This window comes from Apaloderma vittatum, unplaced genomic scaffold, assembly GCF_000703405.1.
Source record: "Apaloderma vittatum isolate BGI_N311 unplaced genomic scaffold, ASM70340v1 scaffold3976, whole genome shotgun sequence".
NCBI classification, from domain to species: domain Eukaryota; kingdom Metazoa; phylum Chordata; class Aves; order Trogoniformes; family Trogonidae; genus Apaloderma; species Apaloderma vittatum.
The window spans coordinates 6,262-28,421 of NW_009723208.1; the positions used below are offsets into that span (position 1 = coordinate 6,262).

Consider the following 22,160-nt stretch of genomic DNA (forward strand, 5'->3'; position numbering starts at 1 on the left):
CTTCCTCCAGGCACAAAGATTGTGAAAGCAAACCCTGGGCACGCTTTCACACGGGGTGAAGAGAGGCAGAATTTGTGGTCGCCACCACCACCCGCCCCCCTCCCGTGTCTGCAGCAGGAGTCAAGTCACTGACTGCCCTTCCAGGTATTTACTGAGAGCAAAAGCTCTCTGTTAGAGGGAGGATTTGTGGTTGTTGGATGTGCACAGTGAGAGCCAGCCCTCCACCCCACCCTTTTCCTTTCATAACAGGTCTGCAGAGTTGGTGGACCTTGAAGGTAGATGCTGGGAGCAGCTGCAGAATGGTTGCTTTTCTCTAGCTGCTCTGCAGTGCAGATGCCTTGCATGGGCACGTTTTTTAACTGGTTTGCTCCTTTCGTCCAGGGTAAATAATCTGTATGAGGCGTTACTGTCAGAATACACGTTAAGTACCTCTAAGCTTTCATTTAGTCCTAATTATGTCTCTGAAATAGTAAACCATACCTGTCAGGAGGTTAGTACCGAGAACTCTTCAATCTTGACAAGGTGATGAGCTCCACTGATGGTGAACTTCCCTTCTGGAAGGGATACTTGGCTGCACGTTCGATTATAAGGGCAGAGTTTTGTGTTGGTTTTGTGTTTGTTTTTTTTTCCCTGGCTTGCTGTCCTCACTGGACTTCAGATAGGAAAATAGCGAGGGACTTTGCCTGGACTTTACCTTGCACCTGTCCTTATTTGCATACAAAAACCCAATTGCTTCATTTGTCTTTCTGAAGAACAGGGTGTGAGCAAAATCTTATCAAGAGCCATGTCCTGTTTGGACAAGTTGGACTGACTTGGCAGAGATCCACAGGGTGGAGTGAATGGGAGGAGGCAAGAAAGTAAAACTGGGTGGCTTGTTAGCAGAAAAAGAGACAGAGAGGGGGAAAAAAAAACAAAGAGAGAGGGTGGAATGTTTGCCTACCGGATTGGAGTTAATTATTTAGTTTCAGATTACGTGCATTTTAAATTCTTTTAACCCACATGAAAAAAAAACCCCTTTAATGCAAAATAGTTTATCTAATAACGTGAAAGACAAAGGCCCTTATTTTTTAATATGCTTGATACGAATATATTGTTGTCTCCTCACTGTTTTTTCCAGGGTACCTCAGGAGTGAAAGGTGGTATTTTGATTTTCCAGAAATTAGTTGTGTTTACTAAACAATTTGTGGGCTTTCAAACAAGTACATTATGAAATCAGTGTGTAAAGTAGAACCCTACTGTTTTTTCATTCCTCTGTAATAGAAACAGATAAGACTGTTTACCTTCCCTATTGCCCCCTTCTCAGATGTTTAGGAGACAGAGTTTGGGAGTTTTTCAGTTAGTAGCCACTGTTTTACAAACAGACTAGGGAAAACTACAGACTTCTTAGTAGAAGTAGCATACTTTCTTTGTGTGTGAGCGTGCATGAGCATTATTTTTACATACAAAGAGAACTGTTCTGTGAGTTTATTTGCAGCCTTAGGAGAGTGCCCTTCTGAGCTTAAATTTTAAATGTCACACCCAAAGCAGGTTTATAGTGACTCTTCAGCAGCTCTATCAGTTTCCACCAGATAAAAATTTGACCCTTTGGTCTGGACCAGCAGGACCAAGCGTTACATATTAATTAATCCTCCTTTCTTGAGTGTTGGTTTGCAGCCATTATCTAACGGGGAAGAGAAACCTACCGCTTAAGAGTGACATGTGATAAAGAAGTGCTCAACTTCTGTACTATGAGGCAGCAATAAAAGTAACGTTTTCCTCTGCTGTTCTTAGATTACTGTACCTGAGAAAGATGGAGAATTACTCTTCACTTTTATCAGTGCAGTACGCTTTCTGTTTTCTATGTCAGTCTAATCCCTACACAGTAACTTAGAGCCCTCTCAGGAAATGCTCAAATGTGTAGCATGACAGTGTGAAACGTCTATCAAGTGTCTTTCATGCACTTTCTTGGAGTAGAAGGTGAAAAGGAGTAACTCTTAAACTGAAGGAAATCCAATTTTTAAATAACAGAAATGATAAAAAGAATAGCTTGGGAGTGTGCCTGCTCACTTAGAACAAACTCTTTCCTTCTCTCTCTTTCTTTTCTTGCTTGCTTTTGCTTTTTCCTCCCTCCCTCCCTCCATCATTCAAAGAAAATCACTATATTTAATAACCTTATCAAAAATATACTCAAAGTATTTACAAAATTGTAACAACTTTTAGCAAATAGTGAGATCTTACCTAACTGCATCTAAAGTAAAACTATGTATGTTGTTTAAGCTGGAAATTGCATTGAGCTGCTCTATTTTTTTATTATTTTATTTGTTTTTTGTCAGACCTTTGACTTTTGTAAGAAGACTTATGAAGATAATTTACTTTTCATACTTGTTTGTTTACATTATTCAAAACGCACGCTGTTGAGATATATTACCATAAGTCTTTAAACTTTATTCATATACCTGAATAATTAATTATAGACTTGTAACAATTCATGCTGTCTTTCTCTGCAAGCTCTTAAATTTTTATCTATAAACACACATGATAGTTAATTGCAAGACTGTTCATTAGTGTAAGCTTATTAGAACTGTTTTAATTCGAGCAGGTACATCTTAAAATTGTCATTTAAATTTCTGGGAGAAGTTTCCAGCCACGAACTACAAATCTGTTGTTGAGCCTTTAGCCTCCTTCTGCAGGGTGAAATTGTCTGGGTGATGTAGTCTGGCTGTATTCGTTTCTTTTCAGTGCCATCTACTGGTCAAAATTGAATTTGTGAAATTTTTTTTGTCCACAGTAGAAGTCACGCCCCTTCCAGGCAGGGCTGTGACCTGTGCAGTGTTCGGTCAGAACTTGCTCCCTCAATATAAGTTGTATAATATATAAACTCAAGTGATTTATAAAAAGCTTGTCGGCATCTAAATGTTATTGAGAAAAGCTTTCCTTTGCTTCTCTTGATTTTCCCTCTGTACCCTTATGGCTTTGCCCAGAAGAGGTGGCTCCTCTCTTCATTCACAGCGTTTTTCCAAGCTGACCATGGCCAATGTGTAGTACGATACTTATGACTTGCTTTATGCTAAATATTTTTACTTCAGGCCGTTTGAAGTAAGATAGAATCGAACAAACGAGGTTGAACACTGTGGAAAAACCAACCAAAGCTGCCTGCAATACAACCAGATTTTTTGAAGTGCTTCTCTTTAGCACAGTTAGCATAAACTGTTGTTGAATTGTCAGTAAATCTATTATCTCAAGGAAATAATTGATATAATTTTTATGTTTTAAGCAATTGCAGCATGTTGAATGTACCTTTCCAGATTAGTCCTGGATTTTTATTTTTTGCTTGTGTTGATACCAGCGTCACTGTAAAGTGACTGAAAGTTTCAGCTTTTCTATCAGGTCTCTAAGAAAAGAGATACCCTCTCCAGAATCAGTTCAGTTGTATAAACAAGATTATTCTGAAGTTGTAATGCTGGTGTACACTGTGATGTGTTTACACACTTACAGCTAATGAATGACAGTTCTGTGATCTTGGTATGCTGACATACACAATAGAAATACAAGTTAACTTTTATTAAAGTGAGGAAATGTCCCTTTGTTTCAATAGCAATTAGGAAAGAATAAACATAGAATAACTGAAATATTTAGATTAAGTACAGTCAAATATTTAAGAAACTATGTTAGAGATGCGTATATATTCACATTACATGAAGTAATGTAATGTAAGTAATGTAAGTTCTTTACAATTCGGAAAGTTGATTGGGGGATTTCCTGTGCCTTTCTAACACTTTGTCATTCCCCTGCAGGCCAGGACATCAGAGGCATCACAACAGGTGAATAAAAAAAGATGCTAATGTTTGACCCAGTCCCTATCAAGCAGGAAGCCATGGAGCCTGTTTCAGTGGTAAGACTTCTAAATTACATTAGCCTTTGTGAGGACTCTATAATTTTTCCACATGTAAATTCATACCAAAGTTTCTCTTAGGAAAGCCTGTGAAGCTGTATTTACTCTTAAGACAATCAAATTCACATTCTAGGAAAACGTTTTCTGTAGTTTATGAATTTATTGCCCCTGAGTGACCTGCTCCGTTACCTCTGCTGGGGCTTCATTGCCTGGAGCAGAGAATATCTGAGCAAATATGATCTCTGTAGCTCCAGCTGCTAGTGGAGGTGGGTTGAAGTTAAGAAGCCAGGCTTCACAGGGAAGTTGTGAGAGCCTGTGGGTTCAGTGTCACACCTTTGAACTAAATGAGCAGTTTAGCACTGTCCCCACTTTTTTTTTCCTCTTAATCTTGACATGTGCGTGGACTAACTCTGTGCTCTGAACAGCAGAAGATTAATCCTGACAAAAAAAGCAATGGCTTTTTGCTGCGTAAGCCAGGTGCATTGCCTTACCGTGTGAACAGATGAACAGGGCAGTGGAGGAGAAATGGAAGAAAAAGGGAAAGGGAACACTTTTCGATTGGGTTAATTTTACATCAAGTTGTTGTATAGGGTCATCTCAGAGAAGAAAAGGGGTTGTCTAAGAGAAGAAACAGCAGCAGAATCATGTGGCTGGGAGGGTCACAATGGGGACTGTGGTGGTTTAGGCTGCAATGGAAATACAGCCTTAGGAAGCAGTTTCATGTGTACTCCCCTGGTAAAACTGCAGGCTGCTGCTGAAAGGTAACATTCAAGCTTTTCTTCTTCCTTTCCTGCTTTGTGTCTCTTTTGTATGACATGAAGAAATTGTGTGGTCACAGAATGATTTGGATCCTTGGGATCAGCTCATTGAATGGTCAGAACTGCTAACCCATCAAAAATACCCATATTTTTTTGGTCAGATCAGGAAGCTGATCTGACTGGTTCTGTGCAGCTGCTCAGTGCTAGAGCAAGGGAAGGGAGGAGGAAGAGGGAACTCCCTTTTCAGCAGTAGCCTGCAATAAAATCAGATAAAGTGTAACATGAAACAACGCCTCTGGAAAGGCTGATCAATTAAAAGGGTGGAGTTAGTGTGTATAAATTAGAGTGCATTAAACTCGTGCTCTGAGTGGCATCTTTCGGTGAAAAGTTTCTTTCCTGTTTTAGTTAAAATGTGGAATAATTGTAATCAATTTAAATGCATCTGTAAGCAGTCTTAATTTCTTCAGTGCTGTTAACACTTTTTGAGAGTTATGCTTCTATAGATTTTAAAAATACAGTTGGACTTCATGGGGTTTATTTACTTGAGCATAATGATATAAAAAGAACTGATCTGTCACTGAGAGTGTAAGTATGACAGATTCCAATATTTAGTTCAAGAAAGAGCCTTAGTATTTGTCCAGTCTCCCGATTCAATTACAGTTACAGCATAACCTTACTAAAATTATGTGTAATTATCCAAAGATCTCTAATGGTGTCCATCAAAGGCAGAAAATGGGCCACTTTTACAATGAAAGTGTCGTTACACAAATAACAGAAAATGGCTCTAGAGGCACTGTGGGCAGTCTTTTGTACACATCTGCCTTCATCTCCCAAAGAAGGTTCTGCAGTCGCTTGGGATGATGCACACGAGAGACACAAAATCCTGCCCCAGGCCAGTGTGTGCTTCTGCAAGATGGGCAGAGCCAGTCCCTCAACAGGCTCTCCAGGGGAGGAGTGAACAGTCTTCCTCAGGCTGGCAGATGCAGGAAGAACCGCAATGGAAGAGCAAGGGAGCGTTTCTGAGCCAAATGCATTTCAAGACTGTAGTTCCAAACATTGCTTATTCTATACCATGTGCTCCTTGTGGAGGTGTGGTACCTTCCACGCCTTGGACCTCTGGAATCGTCTTGGATGGCCTTAAAACTCAGTGTTGTCACTGTTACAGACTACTCAGAGCATTTTACCACATCTGTGTGCTTTCCTTTTTGTCATTGCGTAATCAATAAATAAAAAAAAATTAGTAGGAGAAGAAAAGCAGAAAATGTGGAGGAAAAGACTTTGTTGAGGCAGTTTCTCCTCATGGATATTACTCCGCTTTCCTCATGCTGAGGAGTGTGTCCTTCAGCTTCTAGACACACACAGGCTCTTTAACTCCAAACCCTTGAGGTCCTGGCTTCCCCCCCACCTCTTAATCTTGTGGCATCCTTGGAGCCCTGCTGCCACAGCTCCCCAGCAGAAGCTGTTCTGGAGATACCTCTGAAGAGAGGTCTAGTGGTGTGGTGAGAACGTAGGAAAGGATAGCAGCCACAGAGTGTGTCAGTTTTCTTGACCACCTTTTGGGCCGATGGAGGGGAAGCGGAGCTATTAGTGTGGTGTTTTGGAGCTGGTGAGCACAGCATTCAGTTCACTGTGGGCTGACAACTCAGACATCTAAAATCAAGATTTATTTGTGTTGTATCTTTTGTTCTAATGGCATCATTAAAGGCCAAACTAAATGAAGCCCCTTAGGAATTATTTGTTGTTGTACCTGAACATACGCTGTCCATAGCTGTAAAATCTGTCTTTAAAAAATCCCGTTAGCTTGGGTGGGAGAAGGAAGAATATTACCGTTTTGACACCACTATGTTTCAGGGTGTGTGGCTGAAAGGATTAGCTATACTTCTCAGATGACCGAAGCTTGCACCCACGGTATTTTATCACTCTACCAACAGCTCATGCTAGTTATCAAATTGAGCTATTGAACACATTTTAGGATACTTCTTAATGAAATAGTGACAAAGTCAGGAGAGTCCTATGTAAACATTTGCTGTGAGGATTTCCTAGACATTCGGACAAATACGCGTTACCATTTAATGAAAGAAATTCCTTTGTTATGTGCTAGTCTCTTTCACTGAATTGAATTGAATTAAATAATTTTTCTCTATCCTTCCAGCTGTCCCAAAATGTTTCACCCCAGGATAGCTATGCGCTACGTGAGGGGTTGAGGTCTTAGGTAGCGTGCCAGAATGCGAATTTCACAAGATTAGAATACATTTTCATGTATGAGCTACTATTTGGATTAAATCCCTTTCATCCTCTTAACATGACACTGATTTGACAAATAGCATAAGTAGGTGTGCAGGTTCTTCGGCTCTTTGTGGTTTTACAAGAGGCTGGCAAAATTTTAAAGTTAAATTCATAGGGTTATGTAGTTTATAAAAGACCTGGTGAATTGCTTCGGAGTCTCTTCGCCTGTACAACAAAGATGTTTCACAGTGGCAGTATAACAGAATTTAGCAAATTTTATCAGATTAGTGCTTGATAACATCCCGTTGTGGAACCAGTCTTCTGAGTGGTGATAGGTGTGCTGGTGACGTATCTGATCGGTCTTTATCTTGATAGATTGCCAAGAGGAAAAGCACAGTGATTCTCCTTTTGGGTTTACCAGTTTAATTGTATGAGCCGCATGGATAGGACTCAAAAAATATTAGAAGTTTCTTTGATGTATTTTCCAGTTTCTTTGTGGCTTCTGGGCTTTTGGGTTTTATTATTGACAAACAGCAAGGAAAGGTAAATATAAGGCCCAGAGAGAGAAAGCAATGATATTAATCTTAAAAAAGGGCTAGATGGAGCCTGTGAAGGAACATATGTTGAAATACAATCCTGCATTTTTATAGTCATCTACTGCAGTGACATACCATTCTGCACAGGGGTGTTCAGGAAAGCGGTAATGTGTCTGGGTTTTTTTCAAAGTCAGAGCAAGCTCTTGCATATGCTGTTAATTGCCACAGTAAAATCCCAAGAAAAAAAGACCTTAAATACTTCAGGCAAACAGAATAATGATACCTTATTTTCGGTTGTTCCACCACAATATTTCGATTAAGCTCTAGGACAGATGAGAAAAGATTGTTCTTGCAGACTGTGAGGTACTCTCCTGCTTCCTGCAGTTGGTAGCATTTAAAAAAACAGAGGTATTTCAGAGGGTTTTTTTGTTCGCAAATTTTAATGCTCCCTGTTTACAGAGGAGACTGTGAAGTTTTCCTTGCTCTCCCATCCCGTATCACCAAAGGGATGCTGTCCTCTTTCCTGGCAAAGAAAGGGAGGGTAGCCTACCAGCTTTGAAAGCAATGGCTCCTATCAACCTAAAGGCAATTGCTGTGTCCCAGGGAGCTAGAAACTGAAACTTCGCTATGCTAAGAGAGGCAGGAAGCTTAACTGCAGAACCAGGAGGTAAATCTGAGTGTGACTTACTCCAAACAAACAGGGTTTCAACTACACCTCATTAATAGCAAGACTCTTTTCCACCAGAGTGTCTGAGAGCGAATACTCTTCTTTTCCTTGTTCTAGCATCCTTCTCAACTTTTTCACTTTTTCTTCCCAACACAGCTAATCTGTCATGCCACATCTTTCTATCATAACTTTATCTGCAGTTCAGATAGAGACGTAGCAATTAAAATCACAGAAGCAAGAAAAGATCAGAAGAGTTATTCACCTTCTCCAAACTCGCAGAAAAAATAGCTGATGTTAAATCTGCGCCAGATTAATTACAAGAATGAAAACCTTCTATGCAAAATAATGCAATGCACATGGAGTAAAATACCAAGTCCCTAAAATAATCACGTCATTATTTTCTTCTTAATTCTGGGAGGTATTTCTTCCTTGTCTAAATATATTTTACTTCTCTAGTTTATAGTTCTCTGCACAATGTTTTAATAGTTTCGTCTTTTTTCAACATACACACCTGGTGTTACTTGAAGCGTTGAAAGAGGCTGACTGTTTATATAGATTGCTTACAGAATGGACGATACTCTCTGAGATTTAAATTGCATAGTCTTTTTTCTTTGTAATTGAAAACTGTAATGGAAAAAAGGTTCCTGGGTCGTGATGTTGTGATCATCCCTGACAAACCTGCAGCACTGTAAATGCACTCACTGACGCTTAGTGGTGGGACATTTACAGTTTGTTCAAACTGAGTTGACTGTTACTGTACACCAGTAACAGTGATTTTAACAGGAGTACTTAATATCTCTTATGTGTTTAAATTTTGAATTTTTGCTTATGTCCATAATTTGGTTAGATTTAGTAGATATTAAGTACTGTTTAAATGTGGAGTTGGTTTTAGCCAGTGCTGCTTGCAGTAATGGCATTTTAATAGAATTCTGAGGAACCAATTGCTATCGAAGATGAACGCATTTATAGGTAGAATTTGTAAAAATAGTCATAAAGAGAAGAAATAAGGTTTCAGAGATTTTAATGTGGTATTCATTGTTTGAAGATTAATCACCATTGTGTAGGAGGCTTTGTTCGAGTATTTTATGAAACAGCTGACTCAGCTTTGTTGTTCTGTCACAGTGCTTTGAATGCAGCAGGAAAACTTAATGTTTTCTAAACAAGTGTTTCAAACAGTAACTGAAAAGAAGAAAAATACCTTTGTGCCGTTTTGAAAAAATACTTTTGGCTAATGTTGACATTTAAAATCAACTAACTGTCCCTCGTAGGGAAGACAGAGGTAAGAAACCAGGAAGATGTATTGCTAGAAGTATTCACCCCAGGGTAAAAAAATAATTGAAGTGTTATGGTAATGATTATATAAAAATACAATTTTTTATACTTCTGTTTCACTCTCTACCATTTCGAACATTTTTAAAATTCCACTCATTAAAGTCTTTTTGGCACCAAAAAAGTCAGCAGCTTTTTAATACTATTGTGAAGCTGCTTAGCTTTAATGTGAAGCTTTATTTAAACCTAGAATCCAAAGATAGCATTTCATTTCAAAAAATTTACAACATCTAAGGTCTAAAAAGCTAAGTGGATTGCATTTTCTATGCCTTATCTACTGAGTTAGAACATCACTTCGGTTTCTGTTCTCTGTTAGTAAACTACCTCCGTTTTCAATACTTTAAATACAAAATTGTTCTGGATAGTTATTTAATAATACTGTACTCTGTGATGAATGTTAATACTAGATCATCCTGTAGGTCAAGATTAGCTTAAGAGTTTATATGCTCTTGTAATGAGAACTGCTAGCTGCCACTAACAGGAATATTCTTTCAACACACCAAATGTTTACCCTTGCGCTAGTTTTCCAAAATCAGACTGGCTAGTTAGCTGCTTTATTTCTCAAAATAAGAAAAAAAATGTTTAGAGTTTGCCTTTTACACTCGTTTCTCACCCATTGCTTATATAGTTCAGATGTGTATTTTTTATTGCTTTTTAGGGTTCAGATATATAATTTCTTGCTTTAGTGTTGATTGTTTTCCAGTTACTTAAGCGGTTGATTACATGCAATTCCAAGTCTAGTTTAACTCCGCTTTTGCTTGACTTCATGATCCTCAGTATATAGTTACATGCTGGGCATAGCACCAGGTACCTTCCAGGTCAGTTAAGTAATGTGCAGCTTAGAATATGAAAAGCAGTTTTTAGTGGAGAAAAAAGAGTTGACTAAGCCTTGAGGTTTTGTTTTCATCATCTGTTTTACATTGCTTCTGAAACAACTAGTGAATCAGTACTTGAATAACTTCCTTTGTGTGAAATCTTAGGCTTTGTCTAAATCACTTTTATTTAGAAAGTACAATAAATTGCTTTCCTGAAACTTTTTCATTTTGTCTCAATTTCACTAGCCGCCTTTCTTTTTCAGCAGTAATTGTGTTTGTGTTGATTTATTATTTCATTTTACTTTTTTCCACTTCTTCTGACAGTCATACCCGTCCAATTACATGGACCAAATGAAGCCAAACAAATACAGCGTCATTTATTCTACGCCGAGCATGTTGCACAACAAATTCTACTCAAACCCTGAAGGACTATCAAATGGAATCCAGATGGAGCCAGTAGACCTTACAGTGAACAAGCGGGGCTCACCACCTTCCACTGGAAGTTCTCCTTCCCCCCTGAAGTTTCATAGGAGAACTTCACCTGGATTGACTCTGTCCTCACCCAGCTCACCTCTCAGTAAATTCACGCCGTCACCTCCAGGAGTACAACCTCTTTCCATGCCAATAACGATCCCACCTGTAATGGCCGCTGCTCTTTCGCGCCACGGACTAAGAAGCCCTGGAATCCTCCCAGTTATACAGCCGGTGGTGGTCCAGCCGGTTCCTTTTATGTATGCTCCCCATCTTCAGCAGCCCATCATGGTGTCCACAGTTCTCGCCGATGAGATGGAAGCTCCAAGCAGCATGCCAGGTTGGTGTTCACAGAACCACAGACGTTAGGAGTTGGAAGGGAGCTTTAAAGATCAAGTCCAACCCCCCTGTCAGAGCAGGATCACCTACAGTAGGTCACACAGGAACATGTCCAGGCAGGTTTTGAACTTCTCCATAGAAGGAGACTCCACGACTGCCCTGGGCAGCCTGTGCCAGGGCTCTGTCACCCTCACAGGGAAAAAGTTTTTCCCAGTATCTCTGTGGAACCTCCTGTGCTCCAGCTGCACCCATTTCCCCATGTCCTGTCACTGGACATCCCTGAGAAGAGCTTGGCTCTGTCCTCCTGACACTCCCCCTTGACATATTTATAAACATTTATGAGATCACCCCTCAGCCTCCTCTTCTCCAAGCTAAAGAGACCCAGCTCCTTCAGCCTTTCCTCATAAGGGAGATGTTCCACTCCCTTCATCATCTTTGTGGCTCTGTGCTGGACTCTCTCAAGCAGTTCCCTGTCTCTCTTGAGCTGAGAGGCTCAGCACTGGAGCCCCAGATGTGGCCTCACCAGGGCAGAGTTAGAGGGGCAGGAGGACCTCTCTCGACCTACTGGCTACTCCCCTTCTAATACACCCCAGGATGCCATTGGCCGTCTTGGCCAGCTCTTCTCAGAGTTTCTTTTTTTACGCCATCTCATCCTCGGAAAATACCAGTATAGCCGAGCACTCTTTGGTGCACTTTTTGCATTTTAGGAAATGGAACATAGTTCTTCTTCTGAAACATACAGGCATGACTGTGTAAATACTTCACCAAGCTTACCAAGGTCATATTCTCTTTTATACCTGCATAAAGCTGTTAATCTACTGAGATTTGAACTGATGAAAATACTGAGCTTAGGAAAATGAGTAGAATTATTTTGAATCATAGTTCATCAGGAGATAGACTAAAACTGAAAGATTTTGTGGTTTAGCATAAATTATTTTACTAAATATAGAGCTGTGGCATTTCTTTTAGCTATAGATTCTCACGTGTATTTCCTATCTCCATAACTCTCCATATTTTTGATGTGTTGCCTTCCCTTTGCTACCCTCCCCTATGCAGTGCCTGTCATTGAGTCTTATGAGAAGCCTACATTGAAGAAAACAATCAAAGTAGAGCCAGGAAGCGAACCATCGAAGACTGACTTGTATCCTGAGCAAATGTCACCTCCAATGATGACCTCCTTGTCTCCCCAGCAAGTAATGGTGCAAGAGTAAGTAGCTAACAGTAGTCCCAAGATCTGCAGAATAATGAAAAGGAGTTCATTATAGCAGTTGTCAGCATTGAGGAGCGAGAGACAGCATTGCTGTGCTTTAGAATATGTGATAAAATTCAGACAAACATCTTTCCCACCCCTTCCACATTGTGAAATCTGATTCCAGCTGTATTTTTTTCCTCTCTTCAGCAAAACAGGAGTTTACTCCCAGTAAGCCAGTGATACCTGTTTGTGTAAAACCAGAAGCAAACTAGAAAGATACTGTAAAGGCATTTCATGCTGATCTCTGTATTTACGTTACCTGTAATACCTTTCTTTAAAAATATTCGTATGACTATTTTCTTGGAGGACCTCTTTGTCTTTTAAAAAATTTTGACTACTTAGTGGAAAGAACCCCCCTCAGGCCTACAAATTCTGTCTATATCCAGTGAAATTCCATGTTTACCTGAGGCCATTGTTCTGTGGGTGGTTTTTTTGGCAGGTCAAGTAGTTCTCAACCCTCACTCTCCTCCCCGCCACTTGTTTCCACCCCAGTACCAACTCGTTGTGCTGGTACAACTACTGCTGGGGCCACTGCATGAACTGGATCACAGATGTAATTGGGTTTCACAGAATTGCCTAGACTGGAAAAGACCTTTAAGATCATCGAGTTCCGTAATTAATTAACTGGCAGGTCTTCAACTAAACCATATCCCTAAGCACTATGTCAGCCTGACTTTGGGAGGCAGACTCTACCAGTGCCCTGGGAAACCCGTTCCAATGCATGATAACTTTCAGTAAAGAAATTCTTCCTAATATCTAACCTAAACTTCCCTTGACACAACTTGAGGCCATCTCCTCTTGTCCTGTTGGGTATAAAACAGTTCTGTTTGCAGAAGGCAGAGCAGGGACTACAAAGAAGTGAGGTCTAGAGCAGAAAACTTTTAACTGGAACTACTAAAAAATGCTCAGGAAGTACTTGAGGAGCCATGGGCACCCTTCCATCTCCTATTTTTCTAGGGAAGATTCTGTCACTAGAATCATGGAATGGCCCGGAGCCTGGCTCATCCATGAGCAGGCAGTGCTCTGGGCAGGCTGCTGGCGTCGTGGTGGCAGGAACTGAAGTTGGGAGCTGAGCTGGGCTCACAGTACCTGACCTCAGAATCCATTTCTGACCTTTCTTCACGCTCACCGTCACCCTTGCAGTGGTCGTACAAGACCTCAGTTCCTTAAGTGATGCAGAAAGAGAGACAAAGCGTGAGATGGGTGGTTGTCTGCATTTCCTTCAGCTTCTTCTTCCTGCTCATGACTGTTCCCAGGCACACCGTGGCTCCAGGGCTGCCTACTTTCTGCGTAGCCTTCTTATGCACACCCCCCTTCTTTTTCAAGTCTCTAGATGGCTTAGACACATCTAGGCTACAGGTTCTTTGCAGTTAACTAGTAGCCAGCTAGCTCTTACAAACTATATGGTGTCTATTTAAAAGTAACCTTATATGTTTTATTATAATAAAATAGTGTTTAGTAGGTGGTTACTTCCATAATGGACTTGCCACACAAGGGAGTCAGACCTGTATGTCTTTGGAACTTCTGCTAGGTCAGGACTACCAGGTGGTTCAGTTTGCTTTGGTTCTTTGTTAGGCCTCTCCAAGGGAGAGCAAACCAGTAAGTGCTCTTCCTGGCTGATACCACACCCTTCCTCCAGGGCTGACACTTCTGCAGACTTGTCACCTGCATTAATGATTTGCATTAATTATTTCCTAATGAGTCCAGTTTCCACAGGAAACCCATCCGCTGAGCAAAGAAGATGAAATATGGTGTAACACATAGGTAGCGTGGTTGCAAAAAACATTTGGATTGTCTGTGTTTCCAAAGCATCTCCTGCTTGCCCATGCAGAGCTGTGGGTTACTGGAGACCCTGTCCTCCCATAGGAATGGCTTAAATTGCTTCCCAGCTGTCCTGTAGAGCTGCAGTTCTTGCTCGTTCCTAGAGCCAGTCCTTTTGAGTTCATGTTGTAGTGTATCCACAACAAGAAGTTTGTAAATGGTAGTTTTTTTCTTTTTATCATTCAAAAAAATACCTAGACAAGCTGTGCAAGTTACAAGATGAGAGACCTAGACCTTTATAAACTGTTGTCTCACAGCTTCATCACCTTCTCTGTTTGCATTGTAAGCTGTAGTTAAGCAATATTTTTTTATCATTTTTCATAGCTTCCAACTGCCCAAGTGCACTATTTAGACACATAATCTACATTACCTTCAGTTTTAAGTGACTGATTTTGCTTTAGTGTTAGTTTTTGGCATATACATTATATATAATGTTGGTGGCACTTCTGTAGGGATTGCTGGGCTTTCTAGTATGTCTGATAATTGGTGTAACTATGGAGTTGTTTCTAAAACCAAGCTTGAGGTAACGATCTCTCACCAAATATAAGAAGCCTCATTAACTGTATTTTCTTTTGAGTGTGAATGTCAGAGTCTTAAGTCGTGCTGTCACCGTAGCTTGTTCTGTTCATAAAGAAGGAGAAAAAGCTGTTGAAAGCGTAACTTGATTTTTGGAAGATGCTCTTACCTATTAAAGAGTGATGCTTAAATGGTTAGACTAGCGTGAATTTGTATCTGGTTGCGTAAGAGGGAATGAAAGAATTAGGGCTATGCTTTTATTATTGACTTAATATTTACCTCTTGATTTTTGACACCGCCTTAACCATTTTTCAAAGCTGCCACACCCTAGTTGATCATTGGTACCATTCTGTAGTCTTGCCAGCTTCCTTTCCTCCCAAGGGAAAATGAGACAAATTCTCAGCACCTTTTTTACACACTCTTAGATTGAAAACCATTGCAAACGGTGTGCAGCCAATTTTTTTTTCTCCCTTTTAACATGTTGCCATGTCCAAGACTAGCCTCCATAAATAGCAATTTAAACTAAGTTTGCTTGCTGTCCTGTGCCGGAGCTTCTTCAAAAAAGACTAGTATGCAACAGCGTTAAAACTGAGCATTGCTTTAGAGAAGCATTTCTTTGGAAGCTAAAAGTCTGCCTTTTTTTATTTAAGAGTATGTGCATCTGTGTCCAGCATCACCATCTGGGGCTTCCTGCCATTAAAATATTTTTAGCTAGATTTAATATATACTTGAAGAGTACATCACTCAGCAGCCATAGAAATATCCGAGAAAGAGAATTTGGCTCCCAATTTCAAGCTTGTAACTTCAGTAAAAAATTAGTAACATGATTAAACCTTTCCCACATTAGCAGTTCCCATCCTGCTGCTATGGAGAGCGATACAATTTTTTTTTTCTTGTTAAACCACACACAAGGTTTTCTGTCTTTAGCACATGCCCTTTGTTTTTGCTGAGAGAAGTAGGTACTCGGTGTTTCTGAAAATTAGGCCCTAAAAGAACTTGGTTTGAGTAATTGATACAACTTAGTGTTATAAAATGTAATTTGGCCAGTAAAGAAATGCGAAGTACAGTCATGAGAGAAGGTGGGTTCTAGAAAGCTTATTTCTGTCACGTGGAGGAGCTGGGTTTGCAACAAGTAGTGCTGGCACCTGCACATTATATACTAAGTTACAGTTAAAAGCTTAAAAATACCTTAAAAGTACTGATACAGATCTGCTGATGGATTGAAAAATGCAACTTTGTGAGGTTGCAAGGCTTGTAGTGCCACTTACCTTTTTGAAGAACATACTTATTTCCTTTCCTAACACTGACATGGAAGAAAGAATGAACGTTGTCCCCAGTTGTATAGCAGCACTGTTCTTCAAACCTAAATGTTGAGGTCATCCAGGTCAGTGACACCTTTTAAGAAGCATGATGTGTTTTCACATGCGTGAATGTTTGTTTTTGTTTGTTAGAGAAGTCCATCTGTAGTTAACGTGTGTCTTACCTGCGCTGTACCTGCGGGCTTCAAAAGGAAAAAAAATGATGTTTATGAAGGTGGAGGGACAACTTCAGACATCCTGTGGGTGTGCCACACAGGCTAAATTCTGCTTTTAGGAATTGACGTCAGTGGTATAGGGAGGCCGCACCCTCCTGCCAGCACCAAACAGGAAATTCTTAATTACTCTCTAAAGGAGTGGCTGGAACAATAAAGTTTGGGTTCTGCTTTGAAACCCTAAAGATACAATTTCTTTAATAATATGGAATAGCTGTTTCCAGTTACAAGTGGATTAGTTACATTTGAAGGAAGAATTGTGAACAAACGCAAGAAAAGTTCACTGTGAACTAAGAGTTTGAGGAATCTGGGTTTGACTGAAAACCAGGAACTTGAAGGGGGTTTTTCCTCCGTAAATTTAAAAAAAGCTAGGGAGTAGTAAAATTGCCACACCGTGCCACAGAATGAGTAAACATTTAGAAATATTCCTGCTAGAATACACAAAATTCGCTAAACCCTCTTGAATTTTTCGACGTGTGTGTAATGCTGTTCTTTCTGCCAAGAGACAGAGTGGTAGCGAATAAAGGGCTCTGTCATGAATCATCCTAGCTGAGGTCTGCTGTGCTAAATGGTTTTAATTTCCAACATTCAATTTGACTTTGCAGGAATCATCCTTCAGTTATAGTTCAGCCAGGAAAGAGGCCTTTACCTGTGGAGTCTCCGGACACGCAAAGAAAACGCAGAATACATCGGTGCGATTACGAAGGCTGCAACAAAGTCTACACTAAAAGCTCCCACCTGAAAGCTCACAGAAGAACCCACACAGGTTTGAGCACCGCTATGCTTTTCTTTCACCAAGTGTAGTGGTAAAATAGGAGAATAAGCTTCTGGTTTGTGCTAACGGCCAGGCGACCACAGGTGTAAATAACAGAATGGCAGCAGTTACATCTGGTGTTGTTCTGGATATAATTATAGGCTGAGCAAAAGATAGAGGATGCAGCAGGAAAAACCTAAAAACAAGAGACTGTGAGCAAAGCAGGATCATGGTGTATGCTGGTATGCCTCACATTCCCTGGCTCTTTCCTCGTTTTCTGTCCAGTTGCTTGCAGATTACTCGTTCTGCACACCCTGTGAACACCAAACCCGTTCTTACCGCACTACTTCACCTCTTACATCACTGCTAAATTTGACTGGGACTTCTGTGGGAGTAGCCCATTTGCAAAAGTCTGGACCATTTGCCAAAATACAAACACATCTGCTTCATGTGGGCAGGCTAACTGCTGCTCCACTAGAGCTCTTTTCTGAGTGAGTGTTCCAGTAGACGTATCCCTGTCTCAGTTCTCCGCAGCAACGTTCATCTTGCCTTGCTGACTTGGTCTATGTGCATCCAAGTTTTTTACAAAGATATGGAACACTTTTAGCTAAAATGGAGCCCGGGTCACGTCTGTTTTACATCAGACCTGCCCTATACCTGTCGGGCAGTGCAGCACTTTTAAGAAGGGAGATCACATATTTAAAAAGCGGTGATTGAGAGAGATTTAAGTTGAGCTGCTTGTGACAGTGGTTGCAGTTACGCTACAGTAACTTCTAAGAGGTCACAACAAGATTCCTGCCTGCTCTGCCGAACAGCAGCACCAGTGCTTTTCCCCCAACTAATCTAGAATGTGAGGTCCTAGTTTTGAAAACTGGAACAAATGCCGAAGCCTTCACACTTCTGGGCTCGATGAGGCAAAACAAGTGCTAATATGGCAGAGGGAGGAACAGAGAGAGAAGAAAAAAATAAGTTGTGGCAGGAAACAGTTTTTTGATCTGTTAACTTTGACGACAGTTTCTGCAGCCCGGTGCTTTTTGGAGACTTTTTGAGTAAGCATTAAAGTACTTGCTGAAATTTGACAGGGAGGATAAATCTGTCAAATAATTAACTGATGTGTTTGTGTCTTAAGTTCTTACTTCTGTGCTTCTTTCTCCAGGTGAAAAACCGTACAAATGCACTTGGGAGGGATGCACGTGGAAGTTTGCTCGTTCTGATGAACTAACACGGCATTTTCGCAAGCATACAGGAATCAAACCTTTTCAGTGCCCAGACTGTGACCGTAGCTTTTCACGTTCGGACCATCTTGCTCTTCACAGAAAACGCCACATGCTAGTCTGAATGTCTTCTGTCCCTGACTCCTGTCACACTTTTTTTTTACACATGCATTTTGATTTGGATTCAGCTGGACTGAATCTCTGAGTTTATACCATTAAAAGCTTACGTATGGTCAGTAACAGATGTTATCTAACCCTTCCATGTCCTTGCCACGGGTCAGACCTAAAGAATGTGAACTTTTTTTTTTTTTCTCCAGGGGATGCTAAGCAAACCCTTTCTGCAGACAGTATGTTTTAATATATTCCATTGTGAATAAGGGAATTTGTAAACTAACAGCTTTTGTTGGTTTCTTCATATAATCAACCCAGCATATACTGATAAAGTAGTAAACGTTATTGAATATCCAAAATGCTAGTCTTTGCCAGAGACTTTTATTTATGTGTCCTGTAAAGGATGCATTCTCATTTTACGCTAAACAATGCAATGAATGGACTCTCCCAACCGTCTTTGATTTCTGCAAAATGGTAAATACAACAGTTTTAGAAAGACACCTGATTTAGAAATCCCCTCTGCCCGAGGATTAAATAACACTGTAGAAATAAATCAAAGCAATATTATCACTTTACAGAAAGATTGAGTCATAGTGTCATTTTCCCCAGTCAGGAGGAAAAATTGGCAGGTATTGCTCCATACATTACATCATGCATCTAAACCAGTGTCATCTGCCCTCTGTATTATAGTGTGGTATATATCCTTGGTTTTACTGCGTAATGCCCTGCTGGATTTGTTAAGTGAAGACCTCGTGTGACACTGTCTGGTTACTGTGCAAGTGTATGGATGGAACACATATGGTACTCTCCTGTGACATGGCATTAAAGGATACCCATAGAAACCTACCGCACCTCATTTCAGGAATAGAGGCTATCCTTCTACAATCACTCTCCTACATTTCCTCTAAATAATTTTTTCTCTTCTCTGTACCTCAGAAAATAGCAATCATTATGTCAAAAATGCTCTGAACTGTATTGTTGTGAGTGCCAGTTCAGTACACTACAGTATTTAAAATGACCAATTCACAACATTTTTATGAGAGGATGGCATCAGATAGGATGCACTTCTGATACCTGTTTTGGATAAAAACACGTACCAAGTCATCCATTTGGTAACTCTAATTTGTGACTCTGGTAGCCTCTCCACGTTAGGTAGACTAAGCTTTCCTGTGGATGCGTCTATTGCATTAAAAAATGGCATCAGAAAGCCTTAACTCCCACGGCAGTTAGCAAGCACAACTCCCCAGATAAAATACAACTGAATTCAAGGATCCTGCAGCTGACCCTAGAAATGTTCCTGTCTCTGGAAGCCTGCTGAAAGGCAGCTTTCTGTCTTTTAGCTGGCAGGCTCTGTGGCACTGCAAGGAAACGGCGCATTTCTCTAGACTCTAGCGCGTCAGGGCGTTTTAATTTCTTCTCCTGTGTAGTGTCAACACCATTCTATGTAAATTAACCGTAACTAAAGTAAGATTTTTGTTTCTCTTGGAAAAACCCACTGGCAAATGGGTGAGGAGAGGAGGAGTTTTCATCAAACCCTGCAGGAGGAGGCAGGTGGAGTGTCCATCTGCAGGTGGGTGCACTGGAGCTTGTGTAGCCGGTGGGCTGTGCCGCTATGTCCTGCGGAGCCGCAACAGCAGAACTCTTGAAATAATCTTGCAGATGGAAGGGTTTGAGTGCAAAGAGCCTTCCTCTGGTCACAGAGCTGACCAGCTGGTCTGCTGACACCCACGTACCCGTAGAATTAGAGAAGGATCTGCACTTCCTGGAGAAGAACACTACTACGGTGGTTACTGTGCGATGCCACGTATTCTTCCAGTCATGTAACAAATCTCATGTGTGGGAATACAGAACCAGCAATCTTGTTTAAGGAATAGAGCCCTGAACGTACAGGCTGCAAAGAGGAGAACAGGGATTTGCGAAGCAGGGCTGGGAACATTGCTCCAAGGCTTTTGTGAGGAAGATCCATGTGCTCTGTTACAGCCGCGTACCTCCTCTGCCGCTCGCTCACACTGAAGGAAATTGCGCCAGGTCTTGTAACGGTCTCATCTGCTTATTTATGGAGCTGAGAGGTGAACTCTTGTCTTTTTGTAGTAGGCCGGGTTGTTACTAACGTTGAGGAACTCCCGGGGAAGAGAATGAAAGTAATGAGCAGCTGTTCTAGAATGGGAGGGGTTTGCCGGGGTATTGTTTATCATCAGTGGTAGCAGAGCTCTAGGTTTTAGTGGCAGTTCTGTAAAGGCAGACACGGCGCTGGGGGAGAGGCTCTGTGGAGCTCCTGTGGCATCCGTCACAAGTCTACAGGTGTAGTATCCTGGGATGAAAACAGTTCTCTATTCTAGGGGAAAGAGCAGGTAAGATCCTAGAAATATAAGCAGCTCCGTGGCAACTTACCCCAGTTTTAGCTTAACAAATGCAAATACATAAAATTTGGGATGTTTAACTTTCCAATGCTGTTTCTCTTTTCAGGTTTTCATCAAATGTTTTAAATTTTTTATTGGGTTTTTTTTTCAATTAGAAGTCTAAAAGCAAGTACTCTAAAAGAAGAACTTCTTTGTAACTAAGTTACTTTGGAGAATTTAATCCAGATTATTTACAATGTTGATTTATTAGCCTACATACCTTTTTCCTGGAGATACTTGCGCTAATGATGAAGACAAATACAGTGGAGATTCATGTGCCTTGTCATTTAGGACAAGAGAAATTTAATTGTTAAATACAAATATTTAAATTTTTTTAATGTAAATGCCTTGCTTATAGGATTTTTCACTTGTGTTTGTGGTGTCTTTGTGGGATGTCAAAAAAAGTCACAGATGCGCTTTCATCTTTCCTCTTGAAAATGTGAATTTATATCTTAACTGGCTTGTTGGTTCACTTTAGGAAACTAGGATTTGAGGGGTATCTTGAAATTTTTAAATATACACACAACTAAATACTTTTTAAAGCCAGTATTTCCATCTTTGCCCTGAAAGGAAGCAAGTTTAGATATATAGAAAACCCTAATCCTGCAGAACGCGTGTATTTTAAAAAAAACACACCTTTTTCCATAGCACAGTGTTACACACTGTGCAGTGTGTAACTAATAATACTGTTTTACTGTAATATGCCATTTGATTATAATAAATTACTGGTTTGTAAGACAATCATAAAAAGCTAAGCAGGTATTGATGTGTGTGGTTTTATTTAAACATACACTGCTGTTCTGCGGTGATATTTCTAATGCTACATCTTGTCCAAAAGCATTGTTGTCTCTGTCAAGGTTATCAACATGTAGATGAGTACAAATCCTTTCTATAAAAATTTACGAAGCATTTTACATATCTTAAGAGGGCTACACCAGTTTTCATTATATTTTACAGATATTAGCACCTTTTTTCCATGTAGTTTAAATATTAGAGGGTCAAAATAATCCTGCTTAGCATCTCTCACCTGCAAACATAGCAGGGATGTTATATTTACTTTAATACTTGTGTAAACTATGCAGAAATTTTTTAATAAAGTGTAATATATTTCATAAGCTAATAAGACTGAATGGGTAATTAAAGGTTTCTAGCGTGCGTTACTATAACTTGCAAATACAGAGACATTTTGCTAATCTTTTCTTACTAAAGATGTGAATGTTTAATGTACTTTCACTGTTTCTACTTTGGTAGTCCAATGGGAATTCAGTAATGACATTTTGTCATGTCAAACTGTGAACACAGATTTGTACTGTACAGTCCGCAATATGATATTTAGTACACAACACCTATGTCTGAAATACTTGTTAATAAAACCCTCAGAATACTGCGTGTGGTCGTGCCGTCATACGCTGTACGACGGGGAGCAACGTCATGGGTGTGAGGGCCAGAGGTGTGCCCGGGGATCCCCGCTGGCTCCGGAGTTTTGGGTGGCCCTTCTGCGGGGCCAGTACCTGCCCCACTGTATTGGGTTGGCTTAGCCGGATTTTGGT

General features: G+C 40.4%; 1 protein-coding gene across 1 annotated transcript in view; it reads left to right on the forward strand.

Annotated features, from left to right (window-relative positions):
- The window catches only part of KLF3 (Kruppel-like factor 3 (basic)), a 21,275-nt gene extending 2,705 nt beyond the window's left edge, over window positions 1-18,570 (forward strand). Inside the window, exons 2-6 of the mRNA XM_009872011.1 lie at window positions 3,774-3,871; window positions 10,527-11,013; window positions 12,069-12,219; window positions 16,738-16,898; window positions 18,043-18,570. Of these exons, the coding sequence (XP_009870313.1) occupies window positions 3,815-3,871; window positions 10,527-11,013; window positions 12,069-12,219; window positions 16,738-16,898; window positions 18,043-18,224 (1,038 nt within the window). The 5' untranslated portion in view covers window positions 3,774-3,814 and the 3' untranslated portion in view covers window positions 18,225-18,570. The remainder of the gene's footprint in view (window positions 1-3,773; window positions 3,872-10,526; window positions 11,014-12,068; window positions 12,220-16,737; window positions 16,899-18,042) is intronic.
- Window positions 18,571-22,160: the final 3,590 nt, after the last annotated feature.